General features: G+C 36.1%; 1 protein-coding gene across 1 annotated transcript; it reads right to left on the bottom strand.

Moving 5' to 3' along the window:
• Positions 1–1,544: 1,544 nt before the first annotated feature.
• On the bottom strand, positions 1,545–21,182 carry bzw2 (basic leucine zipper and W2 domains 2). Its single transcript, XM_033992211.3, has 12 exons — positions 21,056–21,182; positions 15,276–15,340; positions 12,548–12,724; positions 10,951–11,054; positions 6,929–6,994; positions 5,833–5,968; positions 5,431–5,540; positions 4,535–4,705; positions 3,836–3,982; positions 3,340–3,478; positions 2,982–3,104; positions 1,545–1,964 (listed from the first exon to the last, which is right to left on the bottom strand). The coding sequence occupies exons 2-12, from the start codon at positions 15,331–15,333 to the stop codon at positions 1,939–1,941; spliced, it is 1,257 nt and encodes a 418-aa protein (XP_033848102.1). The 5' UTR covers positions 15,334–15,340; positions 21,056–21,182; the 3' UTR covers positions 1,545–1,938.
• Between the last annotated feature and the right edge of the window lie 32 nt (positions 21,183–21,214).

Raw genomic sequence — 21,214 nt, forward strand, 5'->3', positions numbered from 1 at the left:
CAAAAATTAATAGCTATAAAAAATAGCTAGAAGTTTGAGACCAAAAAAAAAAAAATTCCACTGCTTTCACCTCTGTTCAGGAACTGCTCTTCAATTTTAGTTGCCTGCCATATGTAATGCAGGCCAGATCAGCTAGTGGCTTTATATTAGCGACAGAAAGCAGCAGCATTTGGCTACACACAGCAAAGCTTCCTCCTGGTCCTATATTTATTAACTAGAAAACACCACCAGATGGCAGCAGTCCTATTTAATTTTATTCAATATGGCATTTCAGTCTTGGCAACGACAATGAGGGGACAGCTAATCCAGTCTGATCCCAATTCTGAGGTCTTTAAAATAAAGGTATATAAAGACACATTCGCATCAGCAAATATCACATTACTTTGATATAATTAGATATTGGGTGCCATATGTCATGAGCTAAACCTTGAAATAAAGTTTAGTAACTACCAGTACCTTCCCCCAGAAACTGCCCTGATGGATGCAAAAAATATAACTCAACGAAGTATGTGTTACTGTTGTATTTCTTGTACCCACTGGATGCAGTGTTGCAGGGGGACAGGTTAATAGTGACTTGAAGGTTAGACAATATATATATATATATATATATATATATATATATATATATATATATATATATTCACCCATACCAAGTTTCTCATTAAAGAAATATATAGATTAAACATTTTTAAAATAACTATAAATAAACCAATATGCCAGTGTATATTATATTATATATATATATATATATATATATATATATATATATATATATATATATATATATGCATGCATGTATGTCTGCAGCACACTTGTGCATCACTATGCTAATCAATATTTGGAAAACATGCTTGTGGAATGTTATTCTGCTCTCCATGCCATTCTAGAATTGTCTTTGATGCTGTACATCAATGTGTATCTGCTGTAGGGAATCCCGTGTTTCATAAGCAACATGTTGCAATCGTTGACAAGCACTATCCTATTACAGTGTGGTTAAGTCATTATCTAAAATGTCTTGAAACTAGCCAGGAATGTATAACTACACATATAAATAAATGTCCCTAGGGAGGCTGGCTTTGCACTGGTGCAAACAATATGCAAACTGGGTCCTTGCAGAAGTGGTCCCTTTATTTATATTTATTCATATTTTATTCATCTATATATTCTGTTGGCGGGGAGGGGTGAATTAATGTAATCAGATTTTTGTAATCAAGATATTGAATAAAGGAAACTATCATGACTAAATGGTACCAAATTGATGATGTGTTAGGTTTGTGGCCTTGCATATACGACAGATATTTGAAACGGTACAGGGTGCTCTTGTTGACCAGAGGGGATAGGCTTTCAAGTGTAATTGTAGCAGCTTTTATGTTTGAACTCTTGAACCCTGAAAAGAAAATAAAAATTGCCCACAATAGGCAGGAAGTCTTAAAAACATAAAATGACAGAACTCTGTTTTGTTGAGGCGCAATAAAATTGGAACTGTGATGTGACACACTGTGCAGGAGACAGAAGGGATTTAATATATAAAACCCATTTATTAAAAAAAAAAAAAATTCTTAAGTGTCAAGTAACATACACAAGTCCATATTGAACCATAAAAATACAGACAAAAGAAAACTACAATAGACACTGGGGCGTTCTCATAATACATGAAAAGAGTGCTAATGAAAAGGAGTCTGTAGTTTCATTTCACTTCCTCTATGCGGCTCCTAGATTAATGTTTTTTTTTTCTAATGTAGAACACAACGAGCCAGAGGCAGAGGCCCACACAATGCAATTGATACCACAGGGCTCCATATACAGCCTTTTAACTGCAATATAAAGGAAAAGGCTAGCCTACGATTTCTCCTCAGCTGCTAGAGTGAAATCATTTTTGCTGCCAGAGGCAACTGAAAGATGTTGACTGCTTTAGACTATGTCTTTATGATTATTGTTTTAGTCGTCACCTTCTGATTCAGACTCTGAAAAAGAAAGAGAATAAAGCATTGCATGAATATCTCTGCATTGTTTTATAAATACTGTACTCCATGTCTGAAAATGAAATACTATATAAAGGCTTGCTGGTTCAGTGGTTAAAGAAAATGGCTTGTTACCAGGAGGTTCCCAGTTCAATCCCAGCTCAGCCACTGACTCACTGTGTGTGACCCTGAGCAAGTTACTTAATCCCCTTGTGCTCCATCCTTCGGATGAAACATAAAACTGAGGTCCTATTGCAAGTGAGTCTTGTATACTTCGCCCCCTAGTCTGTAAGTCACTTTGGATAAAAGCGTCTACTAAATGACTAATTAATAATACTAATATTAAAAAGTGTGCTGAACCAGTGTAAAAAAAATAAATAAATACATCTTATCAGGATACCAACTATAGTGTTTAAATAAGATTCCTAATGATTTTAAGTAGCTACATATCAGTTACCTGGCTTGTGAATCCAGCTGTAGGAATTATCATGCTGAAGCACGGTCCTTGAACTACTATTATGTCATTGTATATATAAATGGTTTTAAAGCTATAAACTATACTGTATGTAAATATTGTTTTGCATTGTAACCTGTATTGCCCTGTAACACTTGCAGTCACCTTGGATAGAGGCATCTGCCAAATAAATACATAATAAAGTAATAAGAATAGTTTGTAAATAAGGCCTATTTTTAGTAACTATAAACACCAATAGATGGCAGCATTTCTATTTCTTTTCATTTAGGATGACATTTCACCGAGCAACAAAAAGAGGGTAAGGCTAGTCGAATTTAACCACCTGTCTGTTTATAATAATAAATACAAATTAGATTATGCATCAGCAAATGTTATATTGTCTTAGGGTGCCGTGTAAAGAGGAGGAGCAAAACCTTGTAAATCTGTTTAGTTACACAAGATAACAATGTATGGCTATTTTATTTTCAAAGGAACTATACAATACATACCTAAAACACATGCAGAAAACTGACCAGTAGCTTAAAAGTACTGAACTAAATAAGTACCTTCTTCAGCATTTTGAAGCCATTCAACAAACTTCTTCATTTGCTCCAGAAAGACACTTTTGCCTTTGGCCACGTGTGCTTCTTTGTACCACTTCAGAATGGCTTCTTCACTCAGGACATCAGCTGCAATGCAGAGAATCTTTGGTCAGGTTTTACAAGCAGGCAGTTGGGTCTCAGAGAATGTATGATACACTTATCTACAAACCATGGCAGTCTCTGTGCATTACTGAAACTAATGTTGACAACAGCATCTTATTTTCAATTCATTCACCATCTCAAAGTGCGTTGTCTTGATCACTGATCTTTGTTGCTCTTGTTCGATACCTAAGATTGAACTTGACCTGTAAGGGAGTCTCACCTTTGTAAAAGAGCACTACAATCTTATGGAAGGATTTCATGAAGTGAATGTTGTCGTAACAGTATTCCTGAATCTTTTGGAGTAGAATAAGCTCTGACTGGCCTTGGGTACTGAAAACAGCAAGCAACGGTGCATAATGCTGAAAAAAAAAAAGAAATATTATTCACTAAAATATAACTTTATATTCCATTCAAATCTGATTACTATAAATGCACGGGGATTTACATTTAAATAAGATGTCATCAGTTAATGGCTATGTATTAACCTAAATGTAGCTTCCTTAAAATTCAAAATCCATGCTTACCACACACACACATTATATATATATAAGCATAAACCCACACAAACCATTCATAGAGGATCATTACCTTCAGATTGTACAATGATGTTAACAGAATAGAAATGTCATTTTAAAATATTTCAATGACCTGGCAGCTTTGAAAGACTTTCCAGTCACATACAATTTAGTACAAAAAAACAATAATTCAATCTTTACCTTCAGGTGTTTCAGTGCTTGTTCTGTAACCAACTCTTCCTTCTTATTCCATTCAACAGAATGCATTATGGAGCTCCACAGGAGTCCAATAACAGCTTGTTCTTGCAATTCATTCCTCTTCATTTCCTCTTTAACATAAAGAACCATCTGTAAAATTGGAAGAGAGAAGGAGAAAAGCACTTATCAGTTAGGTTATTTTCAATGAAAAAGTAGACTTTAATTGGAATATTATTATTATTATTATTTATTTCTTAGCTGATGCCCTTATCCAGGGCGACTTACAATTGTTACAAGATATCACATTATTTTTACATACAATTACCCATTTATACAGTTGTTTTTTTTACTGGAGCAATCTAGGTAAAGTACCTTGCTCAAGGGTACAGCAGCAGTGTCCCCACCAGGGATTGAACCCACGACCCTCTGGTCAAGAGTCCAGAGCCCTAACCACTACTCCACACTGCTGCTACTTCATTTTACTTATTTCAAATTTCACATTAGATTTTCACAAATAGTAATCAGTTACAGTGGTTGACAATGCATCAAGATAAGATCTCCAAGATAATTCCAAAATTTTCATGAAACAGAAGCTCATGCCCCCCCCACCTTGAGGGGCACCCCCCCCAGTTTCAGAACCGCTGCTTTAAATAAACAAACATTCAAAATTAGCACTCTAGACCATTAGCAGAGCTCTCTTACCTCCTTGATGGGACATTCCTGAGAGAGACGCTCTTGGAGATCCTTCTGCAGCTCTTTCCTGGTTCCCAGGGACTTCTGGGTGCGCAGAAAGTCAGAGAGCTCCTTCAGACCGGCATCATTGAAGTACTTGGAAAAATGCTCCACATTCTGCTTGCTGGCAGGGAATAATTCCTAAAAGACAGACTTATTTGCTGCTGGCCTTACCATATATGGTACATCAGATCATTATAATGAACATTAAAAGGGATCATTTATATTATCTACTAAGCTACGTATACTCAATGCCTATTCTCTTCTGTAAACCTCCCTTGCTGTTTTAAAGAGCACATATTCCTCCTTTATCTCAAAGACAATACAAGGAGAGCTGGCAACATCAGTATTGCACACATTTTAGAGGTTGGATTAGTCTTCTTCCCTTCCGATAACGCAATGACGAAGTCATTTATTATCTGTCTATATCTATAATGCTGAAATGCTTTTGGGATGTCCGAGTTTCTACCCAAGAGTAAGGGCTGCATTGGGGACTATAGAGTTATCTGCAAGGACACTTAAACATCTCTTCTAGCAATGGCCTAAACACAGAGTAAATCTGGTACAACTGCCTGGGATCCCTGCTACCGTAAATCATTAATTCCTCATTAGAGATGCATTAAACAGATTACAGGTATTCGATTATTCAGCTGTTTCATCAACTGCCCCTCACCTGGGTGTCATCACCTGTTTGCTTTGGATAGCTCATTTTGGATAATTGAATAATTGGTTTGTGTGTTTGTTTGTGTTTTCAGAAGTCATGTTTGGGATTACATCACTCATACAGCATAACAATACTCTCAAGGACTGCCTAAAAAAGGCTTGTTCACAGCCCTGTGAACAAACTAAAATACACTTATGCTTACTAGTAGTTTTTTGTCCAAGTTAGCTTTTCTTAAAGATGAGGTAACTGCATTGGCATCTTTCTCGACCATCCATGCTTTAAACAACTTGACAGCAAAGGACGCAGCAATTCCTGAATGACAAGAGACCAAATTCTGTTGAATATTTTTTAAGGCCCTGTAGCTGACTCTACTTACATGTACTGAAACATACAATCAAAGGAACAGCTTGATTTTTACAATAAAATCAGACAGGGTGAATGTTCGTATTAATTGAATGAACAATTCTACAATTTTTTAAACTAAAAAATTCTAGGTGATGCAAAACTTTTGGCCACAGCTGTAGGTGTTGCATCCTTTTTAAAGTAAAGCAAATCTGTTCCCCTGATGATGGGTTATGTAGTGGGTTATTTAAGTTTTCCTTACCTTCCTTGACTATGTTGTCACTGAAAAGGCTGGTAAGAATCGTGGCAGGAAGTGTTCCGTTTGCCAATAGGATTCCTGTAAGCATGGCCAGCTTGGTCTGTTCAGACTCTGTGAAAGCTTTCAGGAACAGAAGAAGCTGCAGGGTAGGGCAAAGGGATTTTAAGAATATTCCAAGATGCATCACTGTCAATCTCCTATATAATTTTGGTTGGTAAATACAGAGCACCAAGACCAAAGATCTATTTTGGGGCAGCCCAGGGTTGTACAGGGTCTCTCTGACACGTAATTGTAATGAGAATATTACTATCAATCTGGTATCTGCATTGTAATTTTACATGAATAAAAAAGTGCATACAAATACTGTATGCCAGGACTGCACACAAAAACATACAGCCCTTTTCCACTTTTGAATCTAAGGCAAGGAATGATTATGTTGTTCCTGCTGGAAGTAAAGGTAGTAAAACCTTATGCATTAGAAAATTGGATAGGAACAAAAAAATAAAGGAAGGAGAGTTTAACAGCTGCACCCGAACACTACTGGTAAGCCAGAATGTGTATTTTTATGTATATTTATTATTATTATTATTATTATTATTATTACCTGATTGTAAGGATTTAATTGTATTCTCACAAAATGTGGTTACATGTGAAAACTGGCAATTATTCTTTAGTTTTTTTGAACATTTGATACTTAACTAACTTTTAAAAAAATTGTATAAATATGAGAAGGTTCTGCTAAAATGTAAAAGGAAATACATTTAAATCAGTTTTTAATTATAGTTGCTAACAATACATATTAGGACTCATTATCATATCACAAATGTAAGCCCCATTATGTACTGGCTGATTCCCATTTTGCATTCAACTTGATTGCTTTTTTCAGTTTACAATTCAGCAAATAAGCACAACCTGCTTGCCAGTTTCCCTCAGGCAGAGTTCTAGGATAGATCAAAATAGCAGTTCAACATTATTAAATACTGTAATGTTTCACTTTATTCCCTCAATTGGTGCTGTATACGAAGACAAAAACATTAGGAATGCAAATTTAAAATGTATCCAATTCAGACTAAACTGAAATATCTAAAGATAACAATACCTTCTTGATTTCTTCTTCAAACACCTTTTCTAGGTATTTGTATCGCCTAATGAGCTTATTGAAGACCTGAGGAGATAAAACTCATAAGCAAAGCAGAAAAACAAAAAACAGAAGTGAAGAGATTTGAAGTAAAAAAGTAGGGATGGGCACCAATATCGATATTTTGATATGATATCGATATCGTTCGAGAACGTAAATACATTTCCATATCGTGGGGATTAAAAAAACAAAATCACGTACACTCACAGAGACATACTTTTTATTGCTAATACTGCTAAAAATACAAACGCATACAGCAAATCCTATACATACCAATCATGGTCAGTCTCATAAGCAAAACACCACATACTAAAGTATTATTATTTAACCACTGTGTATGCTGCTTGCACCAAGTGAAGTCACATTTCAGGATACAGGCATCTCAGTTTCCGGCAAATGAGCGGTTTATTTGAAATCCTGTTACATCTTTTCCTTTGCTGTATTGAATGGTTTTAATATATATATATATATATATATATATATATATATATATATATATATATATATATTATATATATATATAATTTACTTCTTTGTTTAATTTCTGAGAGAAAAAGGATGAGCTGTAGTTCAGGCACAACTACAAAAGCATTTAAATACCAATGACGAGAAGGAAACTGTAGTGATCACTGTTGTGTCCCTATGCTCAGCTTTAGCATGGCAATAAGGCACGACACGGTGTGGGATATACTCTAATATCCACACGCCCGGGGTGAGTTATAAGTCACGAGGCAAACCAACTAACTAAATAAACAATAATAAAAAACAAACATATTTTAATTAACAAAACAGTAATTATTTTTATTAAATATCCTTCCGCCTCTGACATAAAAAATAGTCCCTTAAACGTAAAAAAAAAATACATTAAACAATTATCATTATTATTTTTATTTTTATTATTTTTATAATTATAATAAACATTGAACTGATTAAAAACAAGAACCGTTATTTATAGATGTTAAATTGAACACTGCCATTGAAATTGCAGCTTTGAAGATTTACAGGCCCTTTTCTTAGATTTTGAGCAATATGGTGTTTTGATTCATTGTTGTTGTTGTCTGAGGAAGTGCAGCAGGACAATCACACAGACTTTCTTTGCCACGTCTGGCCATGTTTAGTTGCACATCAAAACAAACCTCTCACAATGCCCAGGCAGTGAACTTCTGTGTATTTTTTTTTCCTTTTCTTTTTCTATGTCCAGAAGCTGTGCATCGGTAAATTCAATGCCTAGCAGGATCATCTGATGTCTGATTCAGACTCCAAAATCTCATCTAGAGTTTGGTTTCCCGAAAGATCATAATTGATATACCTTGTGTCATTGCGAATGTAAATATAGCTACGTTTTTTATTTATTTTTATTTATTTATTTATTTATTTTAATTTAGTCGTTGCCAATTATTTTTATTATTTTCTCCCAATTTGGAATGGCCAATTATTTTTAGGCTCAGCTCACCACTACCACCCCCGCACTGACTCGGGAGGGCGAAGACGAACACACGCTGCCCTCCGAAGCATGTGCCATCAACCGACTGCTTTTTTTCATACTGCGGACTCACCATGCAGCCACCCAAGAGCTACAGCGTCGGAGGACAACGCAGCCCTGGGCAGCTTACAGGCAAGCCCGCAGGCGCCCGGCCAGACTACAGGGATTGCTGGTGCGCGGTGAGCCGAGGACACCCTGGCCGACCTAACCCTCCCTCCCCCCGGGCGACGCTCGCCCAATTGAGCGCCGCCCCCTGGAAGCTCCCTTCCTCGTTCGGCAAAGGAATAGCCTGGACTCGAACTAGCGACGTACAGACTATAGGGCACATCCTGCATTCCACGCGGAGCGCCTTTACCGGATGCGCCACTCGGGAGCCATGGCTACATTTAAAAAAAAAAAATTATATATTAAATGTGGTTAGTCATGTTTGTTAATATAAATTTAAATATGGCTAAGTTTTTTTTTTTTTTTCAAAATTCTAGTGGTGTATGGATGTCTAAAAGTGATTCACCCCTTTTTGAAAAAAGTTTCAATGAATGGGAATATGCTGTAATAGTCAAACCCCCATGTGACCTGTTTTGACCAATCAGGATAGAGTAGTTAAAAGACCCACTTTATAATTCAACAGTAAGTTCATTCATTTCCTGTTTATGAAGAGATGAGAAATGTGACTGAAAAAATATTCCAAGAGATAAATTCACAGTAACAAAACACACTAAAGTGTGTGTGTATATATATATTATATATATATATATTAAAGTATATATGCACACACAAACTATTTCAGACAATTATGACCATGATTTATTATGAAAACAAAATCAAACATAAATAATGAAATTGCATAGAACACATTAGTGCTTAAACAGTTTTGTGATAAGTAAAACAAATGGTTTATTATTGTGTATTATTAGAAGCGTTAGGCATAATACTTCTGGTAATGCAAGGAACAATAATAAAAACAGAACTGGAACTCTGAACTTTACACCTTACTCTTAAACTATGCAGCTTCTCATTCCTCTTCAAGGATCTAAAACAGCGGCCCTTATGCTGATTTCTTGCTGTCAGCTCATCTTTATTTGACACTACAAACATGTAGCAGAAAAAATTATTGGATTTGTTTGGAGAGTACTTTTATAAACTGACTATGAGCTAATGTAATTATAATGACACATTAACAGTATATGCTAACTGAAACAGTTTAATAGAGCAATGCTGAAATTACACGTTTTTAAAAAGATAGGTACAATTTAAATAAATAAATAAGCGGTTATTTGCATGCTGCATTCAGCATCATTGGCCATTCATTTTGCATTATTTTGAGATATGCGCATGCTTCAGCGGTTCATTGCTATTATTAATAAATGTGAATTTTCAGTATTATAAATGAGATGTACTTTTGAAACATAAAATCATCTCAAAATAACGGCATGACACCATACTTAATACTTTCAGAGTTTTAGTGAGTCAGCAATTACACACGCAGAGCAGCAGACGATTCAATTACTTCCGGACTGGCCAATGTCTGTGCGCAGTAAAGTACAGAAATATTTCGGTTTTGAGGTGGCTGATAATGGAATAGTATAACAATATAACAAGACCTTGTTTTTCTTCATGGATATTGTGAAGCAAAACACCACTAAGTGAAATTAAGTTATTGCTTATGTAAATATCAGTTAACATCTATATATGTTTGATATTGCAATTGTGTTATTATATTTCTGTGTTTTGGAAGACTTCGATATTATCGATATCGAAATATGAGCACGATATCGATATATACAATTTCCATATCGTTACCCACCCTTACTAAAAAGTATGTAATTACTGTATCTCAGCATGCATTTATACAATTATATTTAAATAAGCAGTAAAAAGAATGCATGGGTTTTCAAATTTTAAAAAACAGATTGAAAAGAAACTGAACTGGGAAAGTTTGAGAATTAATTAATTTGTAATACACACAAATACAATTTTTTATTTTTTTTAACTGTAAGCATGTCATCAGCAGATCATTTAGTTTTACCCAAATTCTCAAAGACATGCCATGCCAGTAAAAGTGATAACTCACAGTTCTGGCATAAAACAGTTAATCACAAGTTTTATGTCAGAACAGTGACTTTTCACACTTTTGAATAGGCTAGGCAGCAGTAATGTAAAATTAGTATTGAACATGTATATAACTGTATGCCAATTGTTTTACACAGTCATCCAAAATAATAGCAACTGGTAGGTAACCAACCTACTTCATAATATAAGATGATAAAACTGTTTCATCATCTTATAGTCGCAGGTTTCCCTAAATGTCTTGTAGTGTGTGGGAAAAGAGCTTATCTTGGAGTAGTTATCCTCAAGAGATTATATTAAAATGGCAAAGCTCTTGTTACAACAAGGTCACCACAGAGAGGATTTGACAGTATTAGCAGCTCTAATGGGCTTTTAAAAAGCACCTATTGCTGTCGCTGCAGTGTGTCTCCTCCTCGCAGCTCTATTGCCTCACCTGAGCATAGCTGCGGAGTGTGCTGTGATCCTCACTTGCAGTAAAGACGCAGTGAGCAGTCACCTTGTTCTTGTCTCCATCGTCGATACGAGTGCCACCAGGGGCTGAAGCAAAGAAGAGAGGTGGTTTATTGCCTGGGATCCAAAAAACTGAGGAGGGTCTCTTATGTGCATTTAACGTGGAGACAAGATTATCAGAGTATAAAATTAGGACACCTGAAACAAAAATTCTGTGATACTTTAAGTAATCTTTCTGGTGGAAGTGGTGGCGTCTTGGGAGGTCATAAAGAAAACCCTTAAAGTTGCAAAAGCAAACGTTTGGGCGACATCCACAATTTTTCACATTAATGGCAATTAAAAACAGAGCAGGAATGTCAAGAGGACTTCACGTTATCAGTGTGCTTTCCAGGGATATGGCATTGTTATAGAAATACCACTTAGGGCACAGGGGTTGTAGGAATGTCACACTAAATGTAGAGGCTGACAAAATATACAATACATTAGAATGTTTAAACATCTGCTTTTCCAAATACAACTACAACTCATTGTCTATATGGACAATTCTAATTAAGACTACTTGGTGTGGTCTACCTGTTTTATGTACTATTAAAAAATGATCAATACTAAATACAGTAATGTATCATGTCATGTGTTCAGCACTGTGCTTTCAAATGCCCTAAAGGCAGTAGTCTTATAGTAGAGTGTGATTACTGGATTAGAGACCAGACAGCACATGCTAGTGCACTGCAAGTTCTTTATATAGGTTTATTTACACTGACCCTTTTAGCTTTAATCGAATTTACATTTACTACCCCATGAAGAGCCATGTATAAACCTGGCTAAATCTGTACCAGGCATGTGGAGACAAGAAGGATTCATTTCACATTTCATACAAAAACAAATGTAATAGGTTTAGATGCAAAAGCTGTGGAATATAAGCAAAAGTTCCCTGGAAACCAGATTACTCATATCAATTGAAGTGACATTTTGTCATCATTTTCTAAATTGAATGACTTTATGCAAAATACTTGGAGCGAACCAGCCCGATTTGTTATATTTCTACCTTGCTGGAGATATGGAGACGCGCAACACAGGAGAGAGAAAAAAAAATGTTATGTTTGTATTGGCATTTAGTTTCCCTCCAACCTGCTTGCATTTATTGAGATGGATGGATTAGTAGGAATTGACTTCCATGCCAGGTTACACTGCTTTACATTTTCTAGCAAAGTGTGGGGTCATATGGAGCGAACTAACTCTTATGTAAACCTTAAAAACCCACTGCATGTGTTGTGCACTGGGATATAGGACTTGGTATAATTATACAGCATTGTATAATGAGGAAACTGCTTAAACGGATTTCCTGTATTAACAAACTTTAAACCTTTCATGAGCTCTTGTTACTTCCCTTGGCAACTAATCCAAGCCTCAACAAACTTCAAGGCATGTGTTGCTACATTGATATTTCAGGATTTGTATGGAGTGGACATAATTTACTTTCAGCTCGTACTCTTCACAGAAGTACAGTACATGTGATGATATGCAACATTTTTAAACCATATGGGGCACTACTTTAATGCAAATACAAGCAGTTTGCTTACCAAGCATGCTTCCTGCAATCAGGATGTCAAAGAGGGTGTCTGCATAGCGACGGTAATCTAGTCTTGATCCGGTGACATCCAGAAACTTCGCTACAGCATCCAGGTCACTCCCAGCCTCATTGAGACCCTGAATGATGGTGTCTCGAAACACTGTAGGCTCGAACTTCTCCTTTTCATCTGCACAAAAAGAACGCACTGTCAAATGTAGAAATTAGACAAATGGTCTTTTTCTGTAACATATTTATTAGAAGACAGGATTTTCCATATCGGAATGAGTAGAGTCTTAATATTAACTTTTATGCAACCTGTGACAGAGCAGAGGCTGTGCACATGGGGGCATGTGTGGGAGAATTTGGTGGCTGGTGGCCATCTTGGTGAAGGAAGCTGGAACCAAGATGGCCACCCTTGCACAGTCACATGGCATTGTTTAACTGTACAATTGTTTTATTAGTTAATTAGAAAGGTGTGGAATGTGGCCAGGTGGCAATTGAATGATTTAAGTCAATTTCCCCTGCAGGGTTGAGAGCTGCAGGTTGTGCTTTCTGCCCTGCACTGGGATAGCTGTAGCGTGGGTTCCTGTGGCAAGTGGTTAACAGTGTGCAGGTGCAGGTGATCAATGAACAGACAGACAATTATAATCCAGGTGCAAAGTTTGTTTAATGATATTTTTGTGTCCAGTGCCCGACGGCATAACAAACCGTAAACAATAAATGATTTTAAGTAATACAACGGCGTGTATTACTTAAATTTGTAATCCCTTGGTTTGTCCTGAAATAATAGTCCCGTTTTTATTATTCACCCACACAAAACACAAAACACATACACAAGTCTGTTAGTGCGTGAATTAGTGCTAGTGGTGCAAATACAATTATTGGTGATACAAGTGCAGTGCTGTTCCGGGTTTGTGCTGGCCTCTGGCGACAGCTCCGGAACGTATTAGCTGTCTAGTGATAGCAAACAACAAATAGACAGAACAAACAAACACTCACAATACGGATAAACGAAACACAGGTCCTTCCGGGTCACTTTTCATAAACCAAGACGAAGGAACAGATTGCATCACTTCGTCCCCTATTTATACAGTCACTCATGACCCCTTGATAAACGATTGCAGCTGCATTGTTTAATGTAAGAGTTTTGTTTCAACCTTTCATTTGTTATGTGTGAATAAAGTGTGCCAAGGCGCTGAAGTTCTGTGTCTGGGTTTGCTAGTCTGCCGCTGACCAGTCTTGACTGCCCGCCACTGAGCAACACAAACCTAAAAGTACTAATGAGCAAGTGTAACAGGAAGGAGGCTGGGCGTGATCCAGCAACCACACTGCATCGCAATTAACGTATTTCCCATGGCCCAAATCAGTCAGGCTCATCGAGCTTATGACCTCACCCTGCCAGCTGGAGTCAGAATTCGTAACTGCAGTGCATCACACAACATTTCTTTGGCACACAAGAAAAATGTGCAGTAGGCAACTGCGGTCTTACATAAAGCTGTTTCATGATTCAATGTTGGGATCATGACTGCTTGTATGGGTATGGTGAGTGGTGATTATGGACTATTTGGCTGCTGGTTAAGGGGAGAAGAAGAAGCCACCATCCTCTGAAAGAGGAACTGATCCTCCCCCTCCACCCCTCCACTAGATTGGAACTAGATTGTGACGACAACGCCTAGGTAAGTTTATCTGTGATTTATATATCATATGAGGAAGTGATGATGAGACAATTATTCAATAAGCCTAAATGGGAGAGCAATCATTCAATAAACTCTCCCCCCTAATACTTGATTTTCAGTGACAATTCATTTAGTCCCCTTGACAGATTCTAAGCAGTCAAAATATTTTAATTTTGCGGGAAGTACTATGCACAACTACAATACAAAAAAACTTTCACAGCTGGCAGTTGTAGGACCTGAAGGCTGTCAGTTGCTCAAGTTGTGTGGTTTAAAACTGCTGAGTATTTAGAACCCAAGAATAATCCCTGGTATTTATTTCACAAAGAACACATTGTATATTTGACATCATGGAACTAGACCATGTTAATTAGTAGTAAAACCCATAGAGTATGAATCTCCTGTCCCTTGATAACATGCTGTTTGTTTTGTGTGACTACAGTGCCTTGAGGGACATTTTCCATTCCTTGCTGATGAAAGCAGAGGCAATTAAAATGTTTCAAACATTAAAAAGCTTGGGTGGGTGTTGAAGTTACATTTTTACCATAAAATCAATGGCCAGCTCCAACTTTTTCAATGAGTGTAAAACATTACTGCACAGTAGGATAAAGAGAAAACCCAATGGTTCTGTGAGGGTAATTAAAAAATAAAAGAATACCTTTGTGAGAGAGACTGATAAAGACATAACAATACAGGATTGTATTCTTTAACGTTTTCCTCATATTGTGTGCTTGCATAGCATTACTCTTACTGTGTTGATTATCGAGAGCGCTATAGTGCGATTAACTCTGTTCCTCTTAAACTGGAGTAAAAACAGCCACAGCAGGCAATTTTAATAGACTAACACATAAACAACCACATGCAGCTCAATGGGATACAATTATATAAACAAACCCGCACTGTATTGGACAGCTAGTGGGTATGATATTAATTAAGAGGTTATCAATAGTTGGAGTAAAATTTTATGTTGGATCAGGTAAATGCAGTTTGGTTATATTAATTAAGCAAACATGAAACATTTAAAACTGAATAGGATAACTGTTGCTTAGCAACAGCTGCACATACCCCTTTTCCTGGTTTTGAACCGCTGGCCCGTTAGCACTGGCTTCTGCTGCTTATTCATAAACTTCCTGAAAGGCAAGGAAAGAACCACATTGACCACAATTAATACAAATAATGATTTATGTGGCAAAGACCTGGATTAGAATCTGGCTTAGGTTGTGAGTAAAGGCATGTTTACACAGAAGCAAATTGCCGTGTTTGTGCCAGCACTGATGCTGTATCACTTTCAGTGTAAATGGGAAATGCCGGTAAAAAGCAGTCACACTTTATGCTGGCACTGAACCACCTTTCGAGGAGGTCAGAGATGGCTCTGTGCTGGTACTGAAACAGCTTTTTCTAGGTGTAAACTGCAATGCCACCACTGACACTGCATTTTGCGTTCAAGGTGGATTTTTTCCCCCCCAAGTAAACTCAATTTCTTGTTCCTCTGCTTGTTGATTGAAGAAATAAATCCAACAAAATGGCAAGTGTCCGAGGCAGTAATTGGTCTGAAAAAGAAGTAAGGGAGCTTTTGAAGCATAAGCGCAGAAGAAGAGATAAACGCACAACATGATGGAACTGTGTGAGATGCTAATGTGCATTCCACAACAATAGTAGAGAAGTTAATGACACGCTGTGTTGTGCGTAATAAAAAGCAAGTGATGGCTGAATTAAAATCATTGAAAGGCAAGTATCACAAGATAAAAGATCACAACAACACGAGTGGCCGAGCCCCCAAAGGACAGATTCAGTATGATTTATGTGACAATAGTCTATTCTGATATTCAGAAAGTATAGTGAAAAATATCACGCATACCACAGCTGGTACCATTGGCATCATTGTTTTGGTCACGGTACTGAACACTAGCAAATTATGTTAACGCGAGAATATCCGCCTTCTGTGTAAATGGGGGTAAGCCGCCAAATTGCCGACACTGAACCGGCAATATTGTTGTGTGTAAATGGTGAATTTAGAAAATGAAATGTGGCATCAGTGCAGGCATTGATCCTGCACTTTCTGTGGGAATATGGCTTAAGAGGAGTATTTCAGTCTCAAAAAGAGACCAAAGATTAGGTGAATTTGAAATGTTTCTAACCACAAAGGTAGATTATGAAATTATACAAATATAGGATACATTCTAGGTTAAAACAGTGACAAAATGCCAAAATATAAATAAATCAAATAAAACTGATGAGTAAATACGCTACTTTCCAGCTTAAGTGTTCCACTTTAAACAGTAACAAAGATACGTTTCTCTTCCAGAAAACACAAACTCTGGCTCAGGCCCCATCTATATATAGATTCTTTATCCATGGCACACTAACTTCAGAGACAAGGTCAGGCTTTATGCAAGTGTTATATTACCTTATTAAAGTCATGTGAACAGCATAGAGTTCACACAATGTTTATAGAAACTAGGCATGTTGTAGAAAGAACTACACGAATGTGTCTTTGCTGTATCTGAATATTAAATCTAGCTAAATTGAATGGGCAATGTAATTGTGGTTCTTTCTATGATGTTTACTTTATTATTATTATTTGTTTATTTAGCAGTCGCCTTTATCCAAGGCGACTTACAGAGACTAGGGTGTGTGAACGATGCATCAGCTGCAGAGTCACTTACAACTACGTCTCACCCGAAAGACGGAGCACAAGGAGGTTAATTGACTTGCTCAGAGTCACACAGAGTCAGTAGCTGAGGTGGGATTTGAACCGGGGACCTCATGGTTACAGGCCCTTTTCTTTAACCACTGGACCACACAGCCTCCTTTACAATCATTGTGACTTTTGCTCTAATACTGAACGTTAATATTACCTGTTATCACCTGTTATTATCATAGGATAGAGACTAGTCATGAACCATTGAACAAGCTCGTCCCATGAAAGTGCATCAGCTAGACCCGTTTGTACCAACTGTTACAGAGGTGTTACCCTCATTTAATCTGCTGCTGTCAGAATCTGCATCAGCAGTGTGCTACACTGCCAATGTAATATATTATTATTATTATTATTATTATTATTTATTTCTTAGCAGACACCCTTATCCAGGGCGACTTACAATTTTTACAAGATATCACATTATTTTCACATACAATTACCCATTTATACAGTTGGGTTTTTTTTACTGGAGCAATCTAGGTAAAGTACCTTGCTCAAGGGTACAGCAGCAGTGTCCCCTACCAGGGATTGAACCCACGACCCTCCGGTCAAGAGTCCAAAGCCCTAACCACTACTCCACACTGGGGACCACCCACTGTCTCAAGTTACACAAAAAAAAGGAAAAGGTACTGTAATAGACAACATTGTCATGGTTCACATAAAATGACAAGCACAAAATAGTGCTATTTTTCCCCCACCTACCATACCTATCTGTGTCTGTTTTTTGGATGACTGTGAAGGGAAAACTGAGTGTGAACTGGTGTTGATGAGTCAGGCTCTTTAAATAAATCCTACAGTACAGAAAGCAATATTTAGGGCTACAGTATACTATAAAATTATGTTGTGTGTTGATTGTCCCTTAGAGGTGTCATCTTCACATAATGTATTAACTTACAAAAAACATAAAATCACAATAATTAAGATTGTATTTGGGATATAGATAGATAGATAGATGTTTATATATATATATATGTTTATACCAGATCAATGGCAACTAAAATATTACATGTGTCAGCGTAGTTTTTGAATACACCTTGTTTCTTTTGGTTTTATCAATATCTTGTAATAAAGTGTTAGAAGTTAATTATTCCACCAACAACCGTTCTGAAAGATCCCCTGCTATTTAAACACTTTGTAAAATAAATACATAAAAAAAAGAAATTATATACAAACTTTATAGTATGCAGTACACTCTAATACTGTCTGGTATAGTAGCTACAATGAGCCATTTCTGGTTGTTAACACTAGAAGGAGAGGAGAAATGAAAATGTCCTTTTGTTTTGTACTATCACAGAAATCCCAGCCTGCTCTCTTGTTTTTCTATTTTTAACTCCCTTTGGATAACAAAGCCAACTCCTGTAATGTCTCTTGTGATTTATAAACAACAAACAAGTGCATAACATTATGTCATTTAAAGCTGTACAGCTTTTTACTAAAGGTAGAGCAAGAAACTGGAACAAGATCCAGTAAAGCCATGCATATTGTACCATTCCCTGTAATGAATGGTATAGTGTAGCAGTCTGTGTCTTTACATCACACTTTTACATCTAGTTGAGATCTAGGTGAAATATTCTTTAGCTCACATTGTTGATTGAATTAGGGGATAAAAGGAGACCCCGGCTCATCCATAAATACAGTACACATCTAATGTTTACCTTTAGCTAGAAAACTTATTTTCCAGTTATGTCAAAACATAATTTATTGAAAGTATAATAATCTGAAGATATATGGATCGGTCTGTCCACATGTGTATGTCATACTTCTACATAAGACTTATGTATGTTGTCCGATATGCAACTACATTTATATTAGTACAGTATCTTAATATTGGTATATAAAGATGTAGGCTTCATTTTGGTTCTGTTTATTTCTTAGTCTTGAAATGTCAAAGTGTTACAAAAAAATTCTTCTAAATGTAATGATCAATCATTTTGTTCGCTTTGTGCATTATATAATGTATGCAAAATATTAACAATGTAAAATGACTTAACTGCCCATGCTTGGTAACTTACAGTTACTACGGAAACAGTGGCAATCAAAGTTGGTCGTTAGAACACATGCAATCTATCTAAACAGATGGTGAACAATTAAATAATACCATTACTAAAGGCATACTGAACATAAACGTAATAGGACTCAGTGTGTTCATTTAGATTTAGACAAATGAATATAACTAAAATAATGAGATATGTCTCCCATGAATTGAATTCATTGTAATTTGCTGAGAATTAATTTTTACAAAATAAAATAACAAAACAAAACAAAAAAACAATGAATCCTTCTGCACCATTTTAAACATACATGGTTTAAAAGACAATGTTAACAAAATAAATGGACCTTACAACAGATTTATCAATAAGGTTTCCTTAAGGCTACACAGTACACCATTCCTTTTAGTTATGTTTTAAACTATATTGACAATAAAAATACTGATTAGGAAAAACATTTTATTATCAATATTAAAGGCAAATGTATCAATGTTTTAGTGAAATATGACAGTCTGCTCCGACAGTATAGGGTTCATATTATTCTACTACAAATTCATAATGTATTCGATGTATACTGCATGAAGAATACAGCTGCCATTAATCGTACTATTTAGGAGGAATATGATTTGTATATTATAAATACTATTATAAATACACACTTGGAGTAGTTGAAACTAGTATTAGAGCAAGGACATTTTAAAAAGCAAGGTCTGCCAGCTTTGAATATGTACTGGCTAATCTGTCAGACTCTCTTTAACAAGGAGATGTCATGCAATACATTCCTGAAAGACACACTTAAAAAACCAATAGCACTCCAACACTACACACAAAATATAGTACATATAACCAGGCACCAGTAGGATCTGGCCAATTTAATTTATTACAGTACCTGATGAAAAATCAAACCTGCATGCCCAGATACTCTTTTTATATTATAGCTTTAAAAAGATACATGTCTATCTTTTGAATATTATATGATAAAACTGCTTTAGAAGTTGTAGGAATTTCCCATAAGTTTGGAACTGTTCTGTATTTTGGAAAACGAGCTTAATGTTCAGTCTTTAAAAGGGTTCGTTACATTAGTGGGATAGAGAGGATCAGAAAGTAATCATGTGTTGCATAACAGGGAAAATATACGAAAATAAAATAACTGTTGCACACACAGGACAGTCTAGCCATTCACCCAGAAGACCAGCACACCCTATAGTAAAGGGAAGTTATAGCTGATGAAAATAAGAAAAAGATTACTTTGAAAAAGTGATACAGTACTGTATAATTCAAAAGAATAGCTCCAAATAGAAAGCAGGACAGTATAATAAATAAATAAACAAACAAATAAGTAAGTGGCAAAGAAACTGTACGCCACAGCCACGATGAAAAAATGTTCTAGAATAACGTTTAGCGAGGCATATTAGGCAATTTGTGAAGCGTTTTATCACATTATTTAAATATATATTATTTAAATTTATAATGTAGTTAAACCGTTTTGTGAAATACCAGCTACACGAATCCCTTCATAACTGTGGTTTTAAGAAACTCAATAAAAGAAAAACAAAACAGTACAATTTTAATATAATATTGAAACAGGATAGACTACAACAACCAGAGAAATTAAATGGTTCTACAGTTAACTATATTATAAAGCATGAAGGGCAATCAGACATTACCCTAATGAGTTATACAGTACCTTAATGTGTACAGTGCTATTAAATCCAACCCATCATAAAGTAAACACATTGATTACGATAAAAAGCATGATCTTTTCCTTGTTTTATAGTTTCCTCCACGTTCACTCCAATTGTTGTATTCTAGAGACAATTGGCAAGCAACACCTATTTCGATATACAGTATGTTCTAATATTGTAATCTGAAAAGTGCAAACAAACAAAACTCCAACATACTAATGGTTTAATGTGGGTGTTGTATTATTATTATTATTATTATTATTATTATTATTAATCTATAGTGTCCTGTAATCAACATTTAATATTATATACACTATTCAACATGTCCAATAATAAAGCCACTATCATTATCCAAATAAAATAATACATACACATGTATTATTGTTGGCAGAACACTTACACCTCTGAGTATAAACACAACTCTACATCTCCAGCAAACAGTAACAGTCTGGTATGTGATACAGTACTTACCTCTCCGTTGTTGCCGTTGAGAAGACGTATATAAAACACCACAGGAGTCAAGAGCAGATAAGATTCACATGGGCACTGTACTCTTCAGCTTACTAAATAGAAAGGGACCTTAACGGGACACGACTAAATGGGGGTCCTTCTCTATATAGCCAGATTATA

The sequence above is a fragment of the Acipenser ruthenus genome, chromosome 3 (genome assembly GCF_902713425.1).
Source record: "Acipenser ruthenus chromosome 3, fAciRut3.2 maternal haplotype, whole genome shotgun sequence".
Taxonomy (NCBI): Eukaryota; Metazoa; Chordata; class Actinopteri; order Acipenseriformes; family Acipenseridae; genus Acipenser; species Acipenser ruthenus.

What these genes read in the sequence shown, in the direction of transcription:
- bzw2 (XM_033992211.3), bottom strand. Translation starts at nt 15,333, where the DNA reads ATGAATAAGCAGCAGAAGCCAGTGCTAACGGGCCAGCGGTTCAAAACC. An exon ending in TGACAACATAGTCAAGGAAG is followed by an intron (nt 5,541 to 5,832) that starts GTAAGGAAAACT and finishes CTTGTCATTCAG; the next exon opens with GAATTGCTGCGTCCTTTGCT. An exon ending in TGTAGTGCTCTTTTACAAAG is followed by an intron (nt 3,105 to 3,339) that starts GTGAGACTCCCT and finishes TCTGCATTGCAG; the next exon opens with CTGATGTCCTGAGTGAAGAA.